This window comes from Myripristis murdjan, chromosome 9, assembly GCF_902150065.1.
Source record: "Myripristis murdjan chromosome 9, fMyrMur1.1, whole genome shotgun sequence".
Classification (NCBI taxonomy): domain Eukaryota; kingdom Metazoa; phylum Chordata; class Actinopteri; order Holocentriformes; family Holocentridae; genus Myripristis; species Myripristis murdjan.
Genome location: NC_043988.1, coordinates 5667030 through 5688775, shown reverse-complemented (window position 1 = coordinate 5688775; position 21746 = coordinate 5667030). Strand labels below are relative to the sequence as shown.

Sequence of the window (21746 nt, the reverse complement as noted above, 5' to 3'; positions counted from 1 at the left end):
TGAGGGAAGCGGTGGTGTTAGAAATTGGCTGACATCTCCTGTTCTCCCTCCATGTCTTCACTAATTGGTTTCCATTATCTTGGTTGCAAAATGAATTTGCCGCTGGACACATTACACACTATTGTTTGTGCCACTGACCACGCAGCAATTGCCTTGGCTGGCATGCAAGGGTGGAGAGGTTCATTGTGTGTAAAACAGATTCACGGGGCTGACACTGCAGTACATCTGGTCACTAAATACAATGATTATCATTGCATCGACAGTATTGACCATTCTCTACACAGTATTATTGTGGTGCTTGTCAGGTTTGGTTGGTTTAGGTGATTATATTTACACAGATGTCAAGTTGGGTAAAAGAAAGACAAATAAAAAATGATGTATTAAGTGTAAAAAGAACATTAGATTAATCAGCTTTGTATTAAAGATATGGAAAATGTATGATGCTTTGATTACATTGACTAGGTTAGGGTATTGTCAGTATAAGTCAGTATGCATATGGCTTATTATGATGTTTCTCTGTCTTTGATTGCTCTCTGTTCCACATTGGCTTTCTGCTGCATGTGTAGCCATTCTATCTTCCCTCCCATCTCTCTGTCTCTTTTGCTATCTGTTCTTCCTCTTCTTCAGCCTCTGCCTAGATGTTTTGTTTGCTGTGCTCCCAGCATTCCTAACAGGCTCCTGAATATGTATGAAGATTTAGCTCGTATTTGTGGAGGAGACCACAGGGCCTAATAACTGCACTTGGCCATGAGACTATCATCTGCCCTGAAGAATGCCCTCCGTACGGCGCAGGCCATGATTGTTATGTCCCAGGTTTCCTCTGTAGGCTCCAGCACTCCCATGTTGTTATTCATCATCACCCTCTCAGACGTGTCCTAGTGCCAGATTCATGCTGTGTGTGTCTTAGCTTTGATCAGCCAGGGAGCTGTGTGCCTTCTGTGTGTCAACAGGACAGTTAAGAACTGGAGGGAGAATAAAGATGACTGTATTTGGCAAGTGCAAGAAATGTATAGGAATTTGTCGTGGTGAAGGTGCAGAGGCGTATCGACCACCAGCAAATAAACCCAGTACTGAAACATACAGTGCAAGCACTGGGCAATAGGACCTCCATCTACCTGTCAAGTGAACTTTATGCTAACTTTTGTAATATGTCAAAAATAAAAGTAGAAATGCAGAGAAACTGATGTCTAAAGGTCGAACTTGTACTGGGCAGAATGTTACTGCTCTGTAGTGTCAGCTAATGTCGGTGATATTTCATGGTTTCATTGGATAATGGAATTGTTCTAATGCGCCTATTAACCATTGGCCAGATTGGAGGTTTAGTCATAAACAATTCTCCGAGGCACAGCTGCTCCTGAGGAAGAAATTATATCGGTTCAGTGAAACTACAACGGCTACAGGATGATAGTTCTCCTGAGCGCAACATAGTTCAAGGGCAAACTGGAATGGCAAAATTCAACTCTGGTCAACTATTAACTTAAGAATAGAACTGACCATCTTTCGTGTTCATTTATGATCATGGCGCATGACATGAATACCACAGGCTTAGCTACCTGATAGCTATAGTCGGGCATGGCTGCTTTGAATTTACAGGTCAGCTTGGTGAACCAGCTCACCTCGATCATTTAGTTTGGATAGATTAGGCCTATGTTTTTTTTCAACCAGTGTGAGGAGTGGGAGGATTCATTCGTATTAGCTCTTCTAACCCTTGCTTTTTCAGTGAACTTTAGTCAAATGTTAGTCTGTCCACCCAGTAGGTCATAGATGACCCGCAGGCCACATGTGGGCCTCCAGGACATTGATGGTGGCCTCTCCAAAGGCCAATCAAATCCTAAAGGAAATGTGCAGAATAACTGCAGTCTCAAAATTTCCCTTTACCTTGTGAATTTCCAACCTGATCTCACAGAAATCCGTGAAATGAGCACGACCTCTTAACAACGCATTGCGTGCTCCTGGCACATAACCTGTTATAATTACGTGTGGCCACCACAGAAACAGCGTCCACTGAAAGTCAATTAGGATCCGTGTCGTATGGCCACCACGCAAACGCTGTCCACTGAAAGTCAATTTCACGTGGGTGGTAGTTCATAGATCCCGGAAGTGCAAATTTAATCAAAATAAAATAATAAAATAAAAAATAAAAAATCGCCAGTTTTCTAGACTAGGCCTACCATATTGACCCGCATAAAAGACGACCCTGATTTTAAGATGACCCCTCTTTTTCAAGACCATTTTTTGGAAAATAGGCTACTTTTTATATGGACAAAATCTTGTTTGAATAAAAAAGCCACCGGCCTGCATCAGGCGGGTCGGTCGCGGCACCGGCTGGTACCGCGCCCACCCGGTCAGGTCTGCGGGATCTGACAGGTGAGCGGTCAGTGCCGCGGTCGGCCCGCCTGGTGCCATGGCCGGTAGGAGTAGTATCTAACATGGAAGGGCGCAAGCCAGTAATTTCGCCTAGGGCGGCACATAGGCAGAACCGCCACTGTATAGTTTATAATGTCATCATTTTCATATTTTTCTAGTCCACAAAAATCACATTTTAAGCCATTTTGAAATCAATGAACGAAATTTTATTTTAATCTGAAAAACACCGGCGTTACCAAGGCAACGCGCTTCATGCTACCTGGTGACTCCCGGCTTCTCGGCTTCAAAGACGTCACGCCGTGGGTGGTGGTTCATAGATCCCGGAAGTGCAAATTTAATCGGTATTCTGAAAAAAAGGTCTGATTATTAGCCATAACGTTGTAACCACCCAAGGCAGACTTACCACGAGCTATGAGGATGTGTAACGATGGCATGTGTCCACAAGTCCCGTATAATATCAACTTTATTTTAAGAAAACACGTTTTATTTGCGATATCATATCACGGAGAAGCACTACATTACCCATAATCCTAGTGTTTATCAGCGACGTGTCTGAATCGACAGCTTTCATCAATAAAGTCAATAAAATCTAATAAAGTGCATGAAAGTTGATAATGTGCTGATATGTTACGCCATTGAACACAACCCTTTCAGTCAGCGAAACAGAGCGGGTGGAAAAACCGTCGGAACACGTCAAAAATAGCACTAAAGATTTATATAGTCTATATTTTTTTTTTTTTTTTCATAACGCATCTTTACTCGTGGTATAAACATAGGCTACATGTTAAGGTTATGCTTTTGCTGTTGAAAAACTACCGTATGTATGGTTTTTAAACCTAAATTCACAATGTTTATCCTAACCCGGAAGAGGGGTACCAGAACTACAATTCGTGCAGAGTTGCAACACACAGAGCTGTCCTGCGCCATAGCTTTTGTAGTTCTAACATGTTATGTCTATTATATGAAGTGGTGATCACTAATTTTGCAATCTTAATCAAAGTTTTTGGGTGTGGGAAGAACGCCTGAATGGTCAGATTTTAATTTTTTTTTTCTTAAGATAGTGGAATCATGTTTTTTCCATGTTTTGACACTAGTCGGTGGCGCCCCCTATTGGTTTGCCATCGGACATGATAGTAGAGGTCAAGAGCTTTCCAAAAATGTTGACCCCATGTCTCTACCATTTTTTGTTGCTGCACTGTAAGCCTTTAAAAGTGTCTCAGGTGGCCATATTAAGTTAATGGGAAAATCTGAAATATGAAACATTGAGTATTTTATGGGGAAAAAAAGCTTTGAAATGGTCCAAATTGAAAAGTATGACTGTGTATATGACTAACATCAATATTCTAAATAAATTTGGCCATTACATACCCCCTTAAAGAAGTTTGACTGATTTTATCAAGCTTGGCCCTAAAAGAGGTCTGCAGATGTACACCTGAGACAGCCTTGACTTGGAGCATGATGAAAATCAAACTTTGTCACAGAACAACAATGAAGACATCGTTTGAAAGGTCTTGACCTATGGAGTAACATATCTCAGTGTGAGACCAGTGGGCAGTTCCTGCTCCCCACAAGTGCCCTTTGAACCTTGCACCTGAGACACTTTTAAAGGCTTACAGTGCAGCAACAAAAAATGGTAGAGACATGGGGTCAACATTTTTGGAAAGCTCTTGACCTCTACTATCATGTCCGATGGCAAACCAATAGGGGGCGCCACCGACTAGTGTCAAAACATGGAAAAAACATGATTTCACTATCTTAAGAAAAAAAAAATTAAAATCTGACCATTCAGGCGTTCTTCCCACACCCAAAAACTTTGATTAAGATTGCAAAATTAGTGATCACCACTTCATATAATAGACATAACATGTTAGAACTACAAAAGCTATGGCGCAGGACAGCTCTGTGTGTTGCAACTCTGCACGAATTGTAGTTCTGGTACCCCTCTTCCGGGTTAGGATAAACATTGTGAATTTAGGTTTAAAACCATACATACGGTAGTTTTTCAACAGCAAAAGCATAATCTTAACATGTAGCCTATGTTTATACCACGAGTAAAGATGCGTTATGAAAAAAAAAATATATATATAGACTATATAAATCTTTAGTGCTATTTTTGACGTGTTCCGACGGTTTTTCCACCCGCTCTGTTTCGCTGACTGAAAGGGTTGTGTTCAATGGCGTAACATATCAGCACATTATCAACTTTCATGCACTTTATTAGATTTTATTGACTTTATTGATGAAAGCTGTCGATTCAGACACGTCGCTGATAAACACTAGGATTATGGGTAATGTAGTGCTTCTCCGTGATATGATATCGCAAATAAAACGTGTTTTCTTAAAATAAAGTTGATATTATACGGGACTTGTGGACACATGCCATCGTTACACATCCTCATAGCTCGTGGTAAGTCTGCCTTGGGTGGTTACAACGTTATGGCTAATAATCAGACCTTTTTTTCAGAATACCGATTAAATTTGCACTTCCGGGATCTATGAACCACCACCCACGGCGTGACGTCTTTGAAGCCGAGAAGCCGGGAGTCACCAGGTAGCATGAAGCGCGTTGCCTTGGTAACGCCGGTGTTTTTCAGATTAAAATAAAATTTCGTTCATTGATTTCAAAATGGCTTAAAATGTGATTTTTGTGGACTAGAAAAATATGAAAATGATGACATTATAAACTATACAGTGGCGGTTCTGCCTATGTGCCGCCCTAGGCGAAATTACTGGCTTGCGCCCTTCCATGTTAGATACTACTCCTACCGGCCATGGCACCAGGCGGGCCGACCGCGGCACTGACCGCTCACCTGTCAGATCCCGCAGACCTGACCGGGTGGGCGCGGTACCAGCCGGTGCCGCGACCGACCCGCCTGATGCAGGCCGGTGGCTTTTTTATTCAAATAAGATTTTGTCCATATAAAAAGTAGCCTATTTTCCAAAAAATGGTCTTGAAAAAGAGGGGTCATCTTAAAATCAGGGTCGTCTTTTATGCGGGTCAATATGGTAGGCCTAGTCTAGAAAACTGGCGATTTTTTATTTTTTATTTTATTATTTTATTTTGATTAAATTTGCACTTCCGGGATCTATGAACTACCACCCACGTGAAATTGACTTTCAGTGGACAGCGTTTGCGTGGTGGCCATACGACACGGATCCTAATTGACTTTCAGTGGACGCTGTTTCTGTGGTGGCCACACGTAATTATAACAGGTTATGTGCCAGGAGCACGCAATGCGTTGTTAAGAGGTCGTGCTCATTTCACGGATTTCTGTGAGATCAGGTTGGAATTTCAGGCGCCCATGGGTAGTAGAGCTTTTGTTCTGAAAGGATGAACAAAATTCATTTCAGTCATTTTTGGGCAGAATTATTTTGTAATTTTCTTTGTAATTTAATGGCATATATGGACAAAACTGAGTGGTTTGTGTTTTTCCATTCAAAACTAAAAAAAATTGGAAATCTCCCAGATGCATAGCAAGGCACTGGGCTGGAAATGGATGGGTGACACTATTGATGATAAATCAGCGGGTCTTGAACTACATTTCCCAACAATCACTTTTCAACAGTGTCTCCAGGGTGTTGACGTCACTGGACTGAAAGCAGCTCCCAACCACCCAGAACAAACAGGTGTGTTTCAGCTGGTGCCTGTAAGAGCAACTGTGTATACAGGGTTGGTCATGTCCACACTACATGAATAACATGTTTTTCAAGAAATGGTTACTCTCTCGTTAAGTTATTAATGGACATGTATCATGTGTGTCACTGCTGATAGATTAGAACACAAGATGTGCAAAAATATGAAAATAATAAGTTGCCTCTTAAGAACAGGGCATATTGAAAAAAAATATATATTTTTTCAGTTTTTTTAAATGATTGATTGATACATCATTATGCCTAGCTCAGATCCCAGCTACCACACTGTATGCTGAAACACATGGTAGCCCACAGGCTAACAGAAACTCGCATTGTCCTCACACTGCTCGCAAAAAAAAAATAAAATAAAAATAAAAAACTTTAGTGGTGGTGTGTATGTCAGCTGGTTGCCTCTTACATTGCAGGGATGTGGTGATCCTGGATCAGCAAGCGCTTCACATTCTTAGAAGCTGTATTAACACTTGCCTTGTGTGCCTGCCTTTCCACTTCATTCTTTCCAAGGTGTCCTTAAAAGGTGTTCACCTTAGCATGTTTGAAAGCCTGAGCTTTCACGTGTCCCTCCAGTCACAGCATCTCAACCGCTCCTCATCAAATCATAGCTTGTGGGTGTAGCAGAGCGTGTCGGCTATTGACAAGCTAATCTGCATTTCCCATGCCTGCTCTTTTTGACCTTTACCGATATTGATTTTTGAAGGAGAGGATTAGGGAATCACGGTAGCTCAGTACAGCAGTAGGTGCCTTGCGGCTCACACAGTATCACCGTTCGACAAAAGGCATGTATCTGCACGTTTTTCAAGAGTAAATAAAATAGAGCGTATTCTCCCATTGATTAAACTTTCAGTTTCCATTAAGTGCGTTCAACAGGTCACAGAGGCCAGGATAAGATTCATGTATCTTTTTCATGTGAGGAAAAACAAATGTTGCAACAATGTGCTTTTGTCTAAAACGTCAATGTGCATTAGCAACAAGCACACATTCACAGGAGCTCAACTGTAAGCACACCAATTGTCATATTGATTTGACCACACAATTACATAAGCCCAATATGTGCATAATTCAGCACTATAACACCATTTTAATAACATTCATTCTTGTGCAGGGAAGAGAGTGACACAGATTTGCAGTGCCAGTGGTTTGTGCAGCGGAGTTGTAGTATCTTTCATGAGTTTAATGTGTTTATTAGCTAAAGAAACAAAATTTCATGATCTCCTCTTAATTACTTCTCATGCATCATTAGCTCAGTGATGTGTTATAGTAGCTGCCCTAGGTCAGCCCTTCACACTCCCAGTCTGAGAGGGTGTAGATACTCCACTCTGCATACTGTATATGAGAGTGATGTGCGTGCTCTCCCCATCTATCGTCCGCTGTCTTTTTCATAGGCTTGGAAGTTAATGGAATGGAAATATTAGCCATTTCTACTGCTCACAAAAAATAATCTGCAGTACGAAAATGAGACTCTGAATCATCAGAGTGCCTGTTGTTGATAATTGAAGAGGCTGAGGAGTGCGCTTGCAGTAAGCCTTTAGTTTGATCTCTGCGGAGTGAAAAATACAAACAATAGAAAAGTTATTTTGCCTCTTCATGAAGGTCACTCTCACAAAAATGAATGTGGAAAATGATAAACATGACCTCCTCAGGAAATCTGTCTCTATGCTCTGTGCTAATCACACACAAGCACGAGGTAATTACAGTGCCTCCAAACACGCTGGCACAAAGAAAAGTGGCCCGTGGCCTCCTTGTGCGAGCAAAAACTGCACCGCTGAGATGCTTACCCTTTTTATTTAGTTCAATCTAACGCAGCGGCATTTACACAGTTTAATTAGGAGCCTGTCTCAGCGGGCATCGGTGAAGGAGGGTTTATTAATAGATGTAGTCCTGAAAGATCAATTGTTAGTCCATCCTTTAAAAACACCGCTGCTGAACAGTGAGATATGCGAAACGGTCCTGGTGGCTCTCTGATGGTGATTAAACAAGTTAGAAACAGTCTCAAATCATTCTGACAGGGAGGCGATTAGCTGATGAGGCATATCAAATTGAAATAGCATGAGATGCGGATCCTGCACTCACTTAGATTTAATTATTTCACAATTTCAGCATGACTCAGCTCATAATCCCAGGACTTTGGCAGGTTTTTTAATTTCAATATATGATGAAGCAACCCACCCCTCCCCCACTCCACCCCAACACAGTCCCACAAGAAACGAATTTATGACTCCAATCTAGATTTTGAACGTTCAGGACATTCAGAGCATTCCGAATTGTACCTTTGGTGCCGTGGTAGCCTAAAATCGCTTTGTTGCATGGCGTGATCATTTTCCGATGTCACAAAGGCATTTAAATTTATGTCCATAAATATAGGGGCTGTAATGAACCCATGAAAACATTTAGAGAGGAAATTGCAGTCATCAACATACATTAGGCGCTTTAATCAAGTAATTTTGGAGGTTTGAGGGAAAACAAGCTCCAGTTTGTATTGCAGCGCTCACTCATTGTTTTCATCAGCTCAGCTTTCGTAAAAGAAATCACCTCCTTAAATATACACTGAGATCCGCTGATGGGAAGAACAAAGCCGTTTGAAGCTACAGGGAACAAGAATGAGATATAATATTAGGAGCTGTCAAGAATGAAAATCAGTGGAGTAAAAAGGGCCCGGGCCTAGTGGGAAGACATTGTGCTGAATTGCAGGCAGAATCATAATATATTTGCTTTTTACATCTATTTCTCACCGTGGATTGTCACAGCACCATCTCCTCCGCAAACTCTCCGAGGCCATCCGCTTTTATTAGGCTCCGTTCTGGCTTTCAGCACGCTCACTGGTTCTGAAAAGAGGTTTCTTTTGGGATCACCGGACGCTCACCTGCAGATCGCAGACAGATAGCAAGCGGACTTGCGCTGCCCGGATTAAATGTGTGTCATTTCACGGTGTCAGCCGTGGATTGACAGCGTTGCTCCGCTTGTTTTGTGCAGCGCTGCCGGTGATGTTCTTAATCTGCTGATGTGAACACATTCACATGATGTCATTCCTCTCGAGCCAGTGAAAACAGTCGCATTTCTTCTTTCTAACATGGGATGTTGCATAAAGCCGACGGGCCTGTTCCCTTTGATCTCAGTGGGTTTTGTTCGTGGTAGATACCGCGCACTGAGATTGTTTTAGTGGGAGTTTGAGAATTGACTGCATGGCCTAGTTTTGTGACAGTGTTCTGTCAACTGTCTCGGGGTTCGCTCCCTGCATTGTCTACTGATCTCTGTGCTCAACAGTCCTCCGGCTGCTGCCAAGTGGTTTTTGGTTCATACACAAAAGGCCCCATCAGCTCACAGTGTGCTGTCTTAGCACAGACAGGCGTGGTCACAAAAAAACAATACAAAAAAAAAAAAAATTGCGAATAAAAAGTCTTCCAGTGAATTTATCTCATAGTTGTTTGAGATTTCAAAGTGGAGATAAGCTGCTGTAAAAGCGGTGAGGTGGCAGGCCCGGTGTTTATTCACATCCGACTGTCAACAGATAAGAATTGAGTTGGTTCCTCTCCCAGGAACGGACTGAGCTCCTGCCTTGATTTGTAATCTGATTGCAGTGGCTTGCAGTGTTGATATGGTCAAGTTGAAGTGAGGTTTGTAACGGTAAAGAAATGAGGAGCACTATTTTTGCGGAGGCACAGATCAAACGCTGTGGGCTGTCAAAGTGGTAATATTAATGTGTGGAGATGGAATTTTCTCCGCCTGCGCCCGTTCAATAATTCCGTGGCTCTCCATGACAAAATGGGTGGTGAGCGCAGCAGAGGGGAGGGCTTCAGTTGACAGGGGTGCACTTACATAGACCCTCCAAAATCACATAAACCCCTTTTATGTGTGTTAACCTGCCTCACACTGATAAATTCTTCAGCCAGTAGACACATTTCCTTGCACATCAAAAATATGATTTCAGTTCGAATAAAGTGATGGTTTGGATTCTTATCCAGATAGTGGTACTTGCTGTGGTACAGTTAAATACTTCCCTGTTGCAGGAGTGAGGGGTTCACCTGTGCTGTTTGAAAATGAATGAAATAGATACAGACTGGAAAACAACACAATTTGGAGCGGTGACATGAAGCAAAAAAGTGTTTTGAAGGTGAGACAACAACACAGGTTTGTTTTGGTTTCACTCTTTCCAGTCCCCGGGCCCCCACAATGGTGGAAGTGTATCAGCCTGTAGGATGAGTATGGGACCATGGCACTGCTGCATGGTGACACAGTTGCAGTGCTACAGCAGAAAATAGTTCTGCCATTTTGGAAACCAGGGAAACTTAACTGAACCTGAAAGTGAAACCAAAACAACCCTGTATTGTTGTGCATCCTTGAAAACAGTTCAGCTTTGTGCCAGTGCTTGGATCACACCCTGGTAGCTCACCTGGTAAAGCCGGCATGATAAATTATAAATCAAGGCTGTGTCCTTACTGCAGCGTCCTGGGTTCAAACCCAGCCTGGCTTTCTGCTGTGTGACATCCCCTCTCTCTCCCCTGCCTTTCCTGTCTCTCTCTACTGTCGCTATCAAACAAAGCAGCAATGCCATAAAAGTAATATTTTACTCTGCATTGCCACTCAAAATCATGTTGTTTTCCAGTCTGTTTCTCCTTTGTTCATTTTGGAGCAGCACGCTCGCGGTGAAGCACTCGTTCTGGCAACATGGATGGATTTAACGAACCAGACAAGGTGGATGTATTACACTCACATGGACCAGCGAGCACCGCTATATGAGCAAGACTCTGAGCTGTCACTTTAAAGTAATAATGCTTTTAAGGCAAACTCTGCTCTTGTTTAGATTAATGGTTTGGTCACATCTGAAATCAGTCCATGAATTTTATTTGCGCATCACGCCAAATGAGGGTGTGAAATGTGGGTAGAGTAGGCAGGAAAATCTCCCATTACACTAGGCTAACCTAAAAGTACTAGCCTGCTATGAGCTTTAAGCAGCAGTAGTTCAAAGTCATGAAAGAGACTGATTGCTTGCACCATGTATTTTTGTCTCACAACTGCCTGTGAACCAGGTTGTGTACTCTTTTTATGTTGACATTTGTATTCTGGTAGTGTGTTATATAGCACCAGGTACTGGGAGTCTACCAGAATGAAAGACTCCACCAGGCAGATGTGTCTCTGTTGGTGGTATGTGTGAATTTGCAGGTCAGAGTTCTACGCACATGATTTGCATAAGCCTGGGACAATCCCAGCCATGCATCAATGCAAAATCATTCTATAGATGCATATGATTGATTTGATTCATAGTTCACGTTGGTTTTCAACTGCAACAGATTTCAATATAGGCTCAGCGCTCACATGACCATACCATTAGGGCTGATTATTACCAGTATTTGTCAACCACACCTACTTGCAGGATGCATGACAGCCCTCTCTGCTGGCTGATTAAATTCCTATAGCCGTCAGGAGGTAGCCTCACCCAGAGTTCCAGGTTGCTGGAGTAAAACTGTGTGCTCTCCTTTCTAACAGGCCTCCCAGAAGTAGCAGCCGCATGATGTTTTTAGCTGCAATTGAGAAAAGACTATGGCAGCCGTGAGCAACATGGTGTGGTAGAAGAGAAGCATAGCAGTAATTGTGTGGGTTGATAGTGGTGGGACAGGACACAAGTATGGTTTTGTGTGTGTTTCTAAGAAAACGCCTCTGGAACTGTCTCTGGGAATCAAAATAATAGTTTAAGTCAGTCAGGGCTGTTGTGTGGAGATGTCAGGTCATACAAACACACAAAGAGACTCTTGTTTTGCTTGCTGCACAATCTTTTTAATCACTTGAAAATAAGCTACAAGCAAACAGCAAAATAATGCTAAGTTTTACTGTAAGACATAGTTTGTTGTAACTACACGTTATTCTGTGAGTAATTACTTTAGAAAATATCACAGCAGCATCATTATGACAAAAAACATGGTGACTTAAAAAAAAAATGTATAGAACACAATTCCACAAGTGACCATGTCAACAACAGAATTGTATTTGGGCAGTGGGGATGTGTGTCTTACCAGACCTTTTTTCACAGCAGCCATTTTGACATGAAATAGCAGGTAAACACAGGTGTTACTGATGATATTAATTTAGGAGTCTTTCCAGTGAGGCAGCATGAACACCAGGACCACTGGCTCTGTTAGACCCAAATGGAACTGAACCTTCGTTAATATCATAGGTAACACCTGTGTTTCCCTGCTATTTCATTTTAAATGTCTGCTGTTAAAACTGTCTGTTAGCGGGTTGGTGTTAGATATTGGGTTGATGCATGGCTTTCACACTTTGAATAATATTAGATGCACAAAAAAAAGATTGATTATTGTGTCCAAAGAAATATATTGTGTCTTTTGCTCTGTGGTTGTAATGGAGTGGTTATTGGCAATGTAAAATGCACAAATGCAGGCTGACGACATGTTCATTGGGCATCCATTCAGCTGACTGCTGCAGCTGCACAGTGCCACATTAATTCCACATAAAACACCTCTCTGAGGCCATCGGAGGGGACACTTATTGATAGCGGCGATGAAATGACTCCGAGGAACTGCAGTGGGTGTAACAATGATTGAAACACTTTCCTAATAAAGCATTGCGACTCCATTTACAAATACTATCTTGCTTGTCCCAAGGCTTAAAAATCCTTTTGTCAACCCGTTTCCTCTTGATCTGCATCTCCTCCTCATTTCAGATGAAGATTTAGAATGTGAAATCAATAATAATACCAAAGGAAATGAGGAACCAGCTATAGCCTGTAAAAATTATGGTTAACAATAAGAATTTTGAGGGCTCTAGAGAAGGGCAACAAGTTAGGAAATTGAAAGCGAGCCGGAAACAATGGTAATAATTGAGGTTAACACACTGCACCTTAGCCAAAGAGACTGTGAGTGTCATTATTCTGCTCTGATTAGTTAGATAGGCACATTCTTTGTAAAGTCTTCTGAGACAAGTTTATGATGAAGAAGTCAGTTTACCTGTGCTCAATGAAAAATGAAGAAGAATACCAACAGAGCAAAACTATATAAATCGAGGGTGTATTATCAATACAGCTGTCTTTCTGTTCAGTTCCAGTATAACAATACAGGAAGGGCTATTGATGGTGTGATGCACATTGGCGGCAATCATCTTGCAAGGAGGACATTTTGGTTTGGACAATGTGGCACTTCTCACAAAAATGCACATTCTTGTAAAACCATCATCAACATCATCATCATCATCATCATCAGATAATAAGTCAATGGGATGTTTGGCTTTAGATTCTGTAGTTAACAAATAGGCACTGTGCAGTGCTGCATTGCAGAAGTGAAAAAAGACAAGAAAAAAACAACAAAAAAGAGAAAACAGACCAAATGTACAGAAAGGTGTACAATGCCTTGTGCAGTTTCTAATGGCATTGTACAAAATGAAATGTAATATTCAAATGGAACCAGGTACCTCATTGAGTTTCCATCCGTCACTCCCTGTGAGCCGAGAATCTAATCCCACTTGTGTCAGTTGGGCAAATAGGTTGAATATATCCAGTCACAATTAGTGGGGATGTGATGCTCCCCTCTGCTGGAGCCCACTTTGTGATCCATCCTTGGCTGATAAGCCAGTTGGATTTTTACATGCAAATTTTGTATAGAGTAGTTCTATAGCCTGACATCCAGACCAATTAGCAAAAATGAATTAGTCTGGAACCTCTCAGTTCATTTTCAATTTCCAAGGGGCGTTATCAATGGTCGAAGAGCAAAATGCCTCTGGATGCAACTGGATAGACCTACAGCTAATCAGAGAATGACAAAAATGTCTCATGCTTCTCTGTCAGTAATGGTATCAAACCTAGCCCATATTAGATATTAGATAAATGACTGTGCGTGACCCAACCCTGGGCAGGTCGGCCGCAAATCTGTCTGAATGGGAGGGGGCCCAGACGCATCTGCCAGAGCAAATAAAACATGAGCTTGCAAATTTGTCTGGTTTCTAGGCTAGTAGCTTCATGTCTGTGCAATTGAAAGTAGATGTGTTTCCTGAAATAGAAAGGACACATTTAATGATCTAAATATTACAAATTGATGTAATTTCAGTGGTCACACCATAATAATCTGTTCGGTCAAATTGTGCTGCCAGCGTTGTCTTCAATCAATCTTCAGAGAAATTTAAAATCTTCTTCCGTAAAAGACTCTGTCCTGATATAACTTGCATTTGATACCGCTCACTGAGATATGCACAATGAATTTATGTCATGAGGATTGATGTCAGTCTGAAAAAGTGGATAAATAGATTTTGTGTGGGTTTATTTGTCACATCCCTTCTTCTAACTACTGTTTCCTTTTAAAAACACTGATGAATGCAGAAAGTGGGTCTAAGAAAAGTTGTGGAGTGACAGCACTGAGCATTTGAAAGCTGAGGGCACAGTTGATGATTGACAGCTTGAGCTTCTTAGTGATAACCTGCATTTTTATTTTAGTGTGCAGTCAGCATTAGTTGTTTCCTCACAGTTTTGTTTGGAAACGGCCAGTTAATGGAAATCAGTTGCTTATTTATGCAATTTGGAAGGTAAACGTGCTATAGGCTGATGATATTAGGCAACAGGTGACTTTGAAACATTCCTTACACAGCCCTGTTTTCCTTACTGCTTTGCTTTTTGTGTTTATCACGGTTTGCCAGCACTTAGTTATTTGCTACGTTCTCTGTGGAAGCCTCAAATCCTTGGAGGTCTTTCTGAGTAAACACACTGTAATCCCCTCACAAAACCCCGCATGAGCCTGCTGTTTTGATGTAAACGAGTGATGATTCATGAGATAATGCCTGTCTGAGTGTGGACTGCGGTGCTTTTCCCAGGGTTCCGTGCAGCGGAAAGCTTTGTTATCGACTAGAGGGGGTACAACGGCAGTCAGTAACAACGAGAGCCCCGGGCTTGGTAAGCACAGTAACCGCCCTCACCCACCCACCAACCCTCTGCCCCCATGTGCCTCAACCAGGCCCCGGCACATCCAGGGACAGCTAAATAAGAGACAGCTCAGGCCCGGTCCTGGGAGTCTTGGAGTTTACCTGACCTCTGTCACAATCGTTTCTGTCTGGCTCTCCATAATTCGAGGACTCACAAAGGCTAGCAGCCCAGAGACACTGATCTACTCCAAGTCGGAGAATACCTAAGGCTATGCTTGTGTAAAGGACTTCACTTATCGCCAGGAAGGCACTTAGGTACGTCAGACATCAGAGTTGCATAACGGACCTCAACATCAGGCAGTTAGAGTCACTAATGTTGGGCTGCGGGCTGGTCCTGCAAAGGGCAGCTCAGGCAAAACCAAGGACCCTTTTCCAGCACTTTGAGTCATTGAAGAATCTGGACTATTTCCATTCCTTTGATTCAGCAAAGGGAAAAATCGCCTTTGGTATAGTACTACATTTTCTTCTTTCAACCCAGGGAAAGTCGACTGAGCATACACGCTCTTTTCCATCTTCTTCCTTCAGATTTATGCTGTTACACAGGCTCACACCGGGGAGCTGCTCAGAACACCCACAGTCTTCAACAGTGGGCCACTGAGAGCTGCACCAGAGTGACTGGGGGCGGGGTGCCTTGCTCAAGGGCACCTTGCTCATAGTTGTTAACGGAGGGCAGAATATCAGCGAGGGTTCTGGGTAATATATCAATATTTTGTATGTGAATATCATATCAAACTAGATATTGTCCAGGATTTGTTGTCTCTTCCTAATTTTAAAGGCTGCATACAGTAAAGGGTTGAAATCATATCTGCATTAGTATATTTTTAATCACTATCAAATATTTATATATGTAAATACAGGGTATCTCCAAGTTTAACAAGTGAAATTTAAGACTTTAATACCGATTTCACAGCCATAGACGAGTCAAACAGTCCTGGAATTCTTTTTAAATACACGCATTTAACGATAATAAGAGCTCTTGGTGCAAGGGATATTCATTTGCAACAGCATGAGTTGGTTTAAGATGCAGTTTGAAAGTGTAAAAGGTTTCTTTACATTAGTTTCGTACGTAAGCCACAACCAGAGCTTCTGGTGTGTTTTGGCGAATGAGATGTGCTTTTGGTTTTTCATGTGGGACTCCAACGACATTATATGATTTTGGCGCTGGAAGGTTTTCCTACACAATGTACATCTCACTTGATACAAATTTTGGGGTACGGACTTCACCCTCTGGTACCACCTCGGATTTTCAAGCCAATATAGTCAGTGAGGTATTTGGTCAAACATATCCTGATATTGGATTTTGCCCATTACCCACTTTCCAGCCGGGATGGAGGTTCCAATCGGCAAGCTTCCAATCACAAGCCCACCTCTCTAGCCTCTAGGCTACTGCTGCCCCCACATAGAGCTTTTTAAAACTTACTATTCACATTGTATAGATAAAGTTGGTGTCTAGCGAGTTGGCAGTGGTGTTAGAGCTGGCCTGGGGATGGCAGGGAGGATTTGTCCTCAGGCACTACAGTGTAGCTTTGCTCCAGCAATGCCCATCCTGGCCTGAGGGAGGGGGCAGTCTGAGCCCACAGAGGCTTTGATCAGCTCACTGATATGGTGGTAATGCAATATGGATTTTTCTTCAGCCCTGATTATGTCAAGCGTGCAGTTACTGTAGCTCCCCTTCCCGTCCAAACTCTCTGTTCCAATTTACATTCCCAGTCAGTGGTCACCATTTCAGTCCGAGTCTTTCAGCCAAACTGATGAAGCAGAAACAGGCCGATGCACTCTCGCCTTTGGCATTTCACCCTGCACAGCTGTAAATCTATAGTATGCAGGGATATAATTACCCATAAGCTCCTACCAGTTGAGTGTATCCTCCATTAGCTGCTATCTCACAAGTGGATGCTTCTTCTCACGACTCTGCTTGCACAATGTTTGCCTCTGGTTTCCTCAGTCACCCCGTCTGCTTTATGGGTCTCTTAAGGTTTTCTCAATGAAATGTAAATCAGTGTTCATTTTATGAGGTGTGGCAAGGAGTGGAAATATGTACCGGAGCTGGGGGAGTTCAATGGCATAGGGGAACATCATGACGGTAACAGTGCTTCACAAATTCTCAGTGGCGGCAGTTATATTGAATTTGAAGAGGAGCAGTAAAGAATAAGCGGTGATGAAATGTGATTATAATCAAACAGATTTCACCACCATATTTAATGTGACTTATTGGTATCTTTGTGCCTTATTTAAAGTCAGTAGTAGCCTAATTTGCGAGATGCTTTGCAGAGCCTCTTAAGAGACACTGTCTGTTTTCTCTCTTTGAAGGCAACTTTGAAGGCAATTCAAATGATCAGATTTTACACTCACAGAAGATATCTGTAAATGTGTATTTTAAAACTTCAACCCAAAGAAGACTCACAACGGTGGTTTGGAAATGTCGCAGGCATATTTGCAAGCATACAACAACGTATCTTTGCGTGTGTGATTTTTTTTTAGTTCAGTACATTTTTAAAAATGCAACCATGACCCAACGATTACAACTCCTCAAATCTGTGATTACAACATCACGGCATGTCAAATCTGTGCTCTCTGACTTCTTGCGAGTTGTCGGTGTCAGAACGATTTGCAAACTTGTAGAGGGGAGGACGAGCAAGTGAGAGGTGGGGAGGGAAGAGGATGAATCACACATGCCCTCCTTTAGCACGCAGATAAAAGTTTAATATATCCATCGTGCCCTCAGATGTCTTTAGTCATATTTACCTTCAGTTCTAACCTTGCCTTGCACTCTTTAAAGATACATGCAAGTTTCCCAAGTCGAGCAATGAATGCAAGTTATGTGAGGGAGAAAGGGACCTACTGGCACACACTACAACCTAGAAGAAAATTCCGCATGGCAGACATCAGGCTTTCTGAATACTTGCTTCCAACAAATTTTCAGAAAGGAGAAAATGGCACACTTATCAAGGTTTTGACCAGGATAGATGCCCTTTGTTGTGACCTGGTATGTATTAATGCTAACAGAAGTGTGCAGTATGTATCCTTATAAGGTTTCCTCTTTGTGCTGGGTAGATAAAGTGTTTAGTTTTATTTAGTAGCTTTCAATTGGTGCAGCTGAACTGAACCCAAAGGCATGATGGGACGCACTGAGTGGAGTATAGTGACACAGATAGGGTACAGTAAGTGACCAAATCACACTAGCAGGGTCCACACTTATTTCCAATTGCATCCCGATCCTATTCAGTTTTTACATTTGCAAACCAATTCTAAGCATCTATTTTATATTTTTTAGCCTTTATGTGTAGCCTGTCATGATGTAATTCATGTTGACATTTACAGGCCTGGGTGTCTCCACTGTTGACAGAAACACTCAATAGTTTTGTAATGCTGACTGTAATGTCTTTCTCCTTGGATTTTCTGTTGATGAACTTTGAGTGTCTGTATGTAGCACTTTTTTTCTTTGTGTGCTGAGCCATGGCAACTATTGCTGCCCTTGCTAACTACCCAGTTTTCTATTTCTTTCAAACAAAGTTGAAATGTAAAACGCAGCATTGTCCTATGTGTCGTATGCGTACCCCAGAATGACCTACTAGACAGCACATTTTTCAAACAGTCAGTGTTAAAGCAGCTATAAGCTTGAAGCACTGTTGTGTTACACCAGTTGGCAATGGCAAGTAAGAAGCTGGACATTTATTCTATGAAAATACCATGGAATATAACTTGAAATCAGAGGTAATCAAAAGACAAAGCATTTTGTAATAGAAGGACTCGCCGAATGATCAGCTTCATAGCCTTCATGCCTCTCAAGTCTGATAGTTTTTCTCCTCAGAAAAGAGATTGAGCTCAGGTTTCAATATCCCTGCCAGAAAACCAGACAGGCAAGACAAATAGATTCCTGCAGCCCCGTTCTCGCCTCCTGGCTAGGCAGGATGAGTTCGTCTGTCATGTCCTTGTGTAGAGAAGCCAGTGGCTGTCCTTCTGCCTGACGGACTGATGCGCTGGGCAGCCGTCCATGCTGCAGCAGGCCTCGCTAGACGGTGTCCTGTAACAATAAGCTCTTTTTCATCTGTTGCTTCCCCCCCCTGCGAGACGCAATGACAGGATCGCTGTGGGTTTCCCCCTCACTGGCAATCAATCCGTTATTCGAATCCTTCATTGTACCCTGGTGTCCTCACCTCCAGTGTTCCCTTTTAAGTCCTGATCTGGTAGTACCTGAGGCTTTATGAGTAAAATAATATTTTTTTCTATTAAATGAGATGAGAAAATAATGGGCACATTGGTCCAAGAAATCCCCCCTTGCCCCGTTGTGGTCCTGCGATCAGATTCTGGGCAATCGATGGGCAGCTGGTAAGAACTAGAGTCTTCTTACCCAGCTGTACCCTCTGTGATGAAAGCACTAATTATCAACTGACTCCAGAGTCAGGGAGCTGTCTGAACTTTTAGTGAGACTTTTATTCGGCAAGTCACCACACTCTTAATCCAGATCTTTGGGACTGTAATTGTGAGGGGCAAGAAATGTAAATGACCATGTTATGCCATCAAATGACATAACATTTTTAAAGTAATAGTCTGTGACATTTTCATAAAAATGTCAGGTTTTTTTTGCTCTGTCACCAATTGGCAGGAATCAGTTCAGCCTATACCTCATTTGTGGTCCAGTATTTTTCCTTAGCTTTTTGCTCTGAGGCATATTTATGAGGGAATTAACTCAATTGTGAGAGCGAGGCAATCAAGATGGCCATTTTTCATGCCACAATATCGTTACTAACACAGCGATTACACAGGGTGTTTACACTCCGGAGCAACAGGGCACTGGCTCTACAACCATCATAAGAGATGCGAGGAACGAATGCTCTGTGCCAAAGATGTCGCCGAAATTGAAACGATTTCACAGACTTAACATTTGATTTAAAATGTTGCTCTGCCAATAATGCTCTTTTTCTGTCCCTTTTCTCGATTCCAGAGTCGGAAACACGCCAACAAAGTTCGACTGTATTACATGCTACATCCCGTGGATGGAGGCTGCCCTGCCAAGAAGCTCAGAACAGACAATGTGAGTACCGGGCGCTGGTGTGAATTGTTGCATTCCAGCCTGCCGTATGTGTTTTTCCACAGTGATCACTGGAAAGCACGCTTGCATATGTTCGCAGCTGTCAGTCTGAGCTGGAAACCGTCACTGTTGATGGATTTTCCCACTTTTTGACCATCCCGGCGTCTCTAAACCGCAAGCGGCACATATCTAGGCCGATGAAAAGTGCGACAGTGACGGCACAGCAGTGGGATGCTGGGGGATGCCAGGCTTTCATCATGTAAAAGACACACTGTTAAGCACCCCCCGCCCCGCCGCAACCCTCTCTGCCATGTAAATCAGATGTACATGACATGTTTGACAGACGCAATTATGTGGCCTGTCAGTTCCTGGTCGATAAGCGTTCGGGTGTTGAAGTGCTGAAGTGTGTTCTTTGACTGTTGCCTATGGGAGCTGGTTTGCAGTTCGTAACATGCTGTGCAGCCCTGCCATTCCCTGTTGTCTCCAGTGAGGAAAGACACACACAAATAATGCCTTCCTATCTGCTGGGCTACATTGAGATTTCATAGCGGAAGGGGTGTTTCAGCTGAAAGGCCCTTTTAAGTGAAGGTGAGGATGGGCCGGTGGCAGTGGTGAAGCTGAGAGCGAGTTGGAGAGATTGTTGTGAAAGGACTGTGGCCTCAGCTGTGATTACCGTGAGTTTGGCAGTTATCAGTCTGGAAATCTGGGCTCCCGAACCAGATAAGGACTCATCAAGGGACAGTATCACTTTCTCTCTCCCACATTGCCTCTGCTCATCTCCACTCTCACTTCTCTCTCTCTCTCTCTCTCTATGTTTCGCTGCACATTTTCCCTGTCCTGACCTGTTTTTGATGTGATTTTGTTTCTCTTTTTTTTTTTTTTCATTTTATCTCTGAAACACAGATGGCTTGTATCTCCCCAGCCTGCTGATGCTTTTATTACTTGGCTTTAAATGTGTGAAACCATTTGGGATTGGGCAAGCAATGAGACCCGGACAAACAAATAGAAACAGGCACTACGCAGGTCACAGCATGTAATTGTCACCATAATTCTTCCATTATCTCTTCATATGTCCCATTGTCTCCCTGTTGATGGTAAACAAGACCAGCATACTATCAGCCACTGGTGACACAGTGTCACAGTTGAGTGGTTTTCAAACTGGGTTTGCAGAATCACTGAGGGTTCTCAGCAAAATGAATGATAGTTTAATTTCACTTTAATTTAAAGGAGCACTATGTAATTTTATGATGGATTAGTACTATCTGGTGCCTATTGCTGTCCACATCTGTAGCTTAAGAGCTTAAGCTTAATAGTATTTCATTTATCAGAGGCTCTATATTTGTACCACAACACAACTAATGTAAGTTAGAAATGTTTAAAAGAGCTGTAAGAAGTACCAAGTCAACCAACAGCCACTGGAAACAACATGAACACACATTTCAGGCTATATTCTGTATAAGCAACAAGTCACATGGAGTTATATTATGGAGGCTGAGGGTGAGCATGAAAACAGTACCAGTGTCTTGCTAAAGGCTAAGGATAACTTAGCCACACACAACAAAACTGTGCTTCTGAACAATAAATGTAAAGGCTGATCATTAGTTCCATGCATGTGGTTATTCCAAACTGAATAAGTCCAGGCATTCAGCAGCTTGAAATGTGTGTGTGTTGTCACCTAAAAACTAGTATACTAATGTTGCCTGATACAGCCGACATCAGTCTGGCTATGTGTGTGTGTGTGTTGGGGAGTAGGTTGAGGGTCCCCCAAAACAAAGTAAAGGTG

At 42.4% G+C, this 21746-nt stretch overlaps 1 protein-coding gene across 1 annotated transcript in view; it reads left to right on the top strand.

The window, feature by feature from the left end:
• zmat4a (zinc finger, matrin-type 4a) overlaps nt 1-21746 on the top strand; it is a 127412-nt gene that overhangs the window by 26650 nt on the left and 79016 nt on the right. Inside the window, exon 3 of the mRNA XM_030059169.1 lies at nt 19877-19966. Within this exon, the coding sequence (XP_029915029.1) occupies nt 19877-19966 (90 nt within the window). The remainder of the gene's footprint in view (nt 1-19876; nt 19967-21746) is intronic.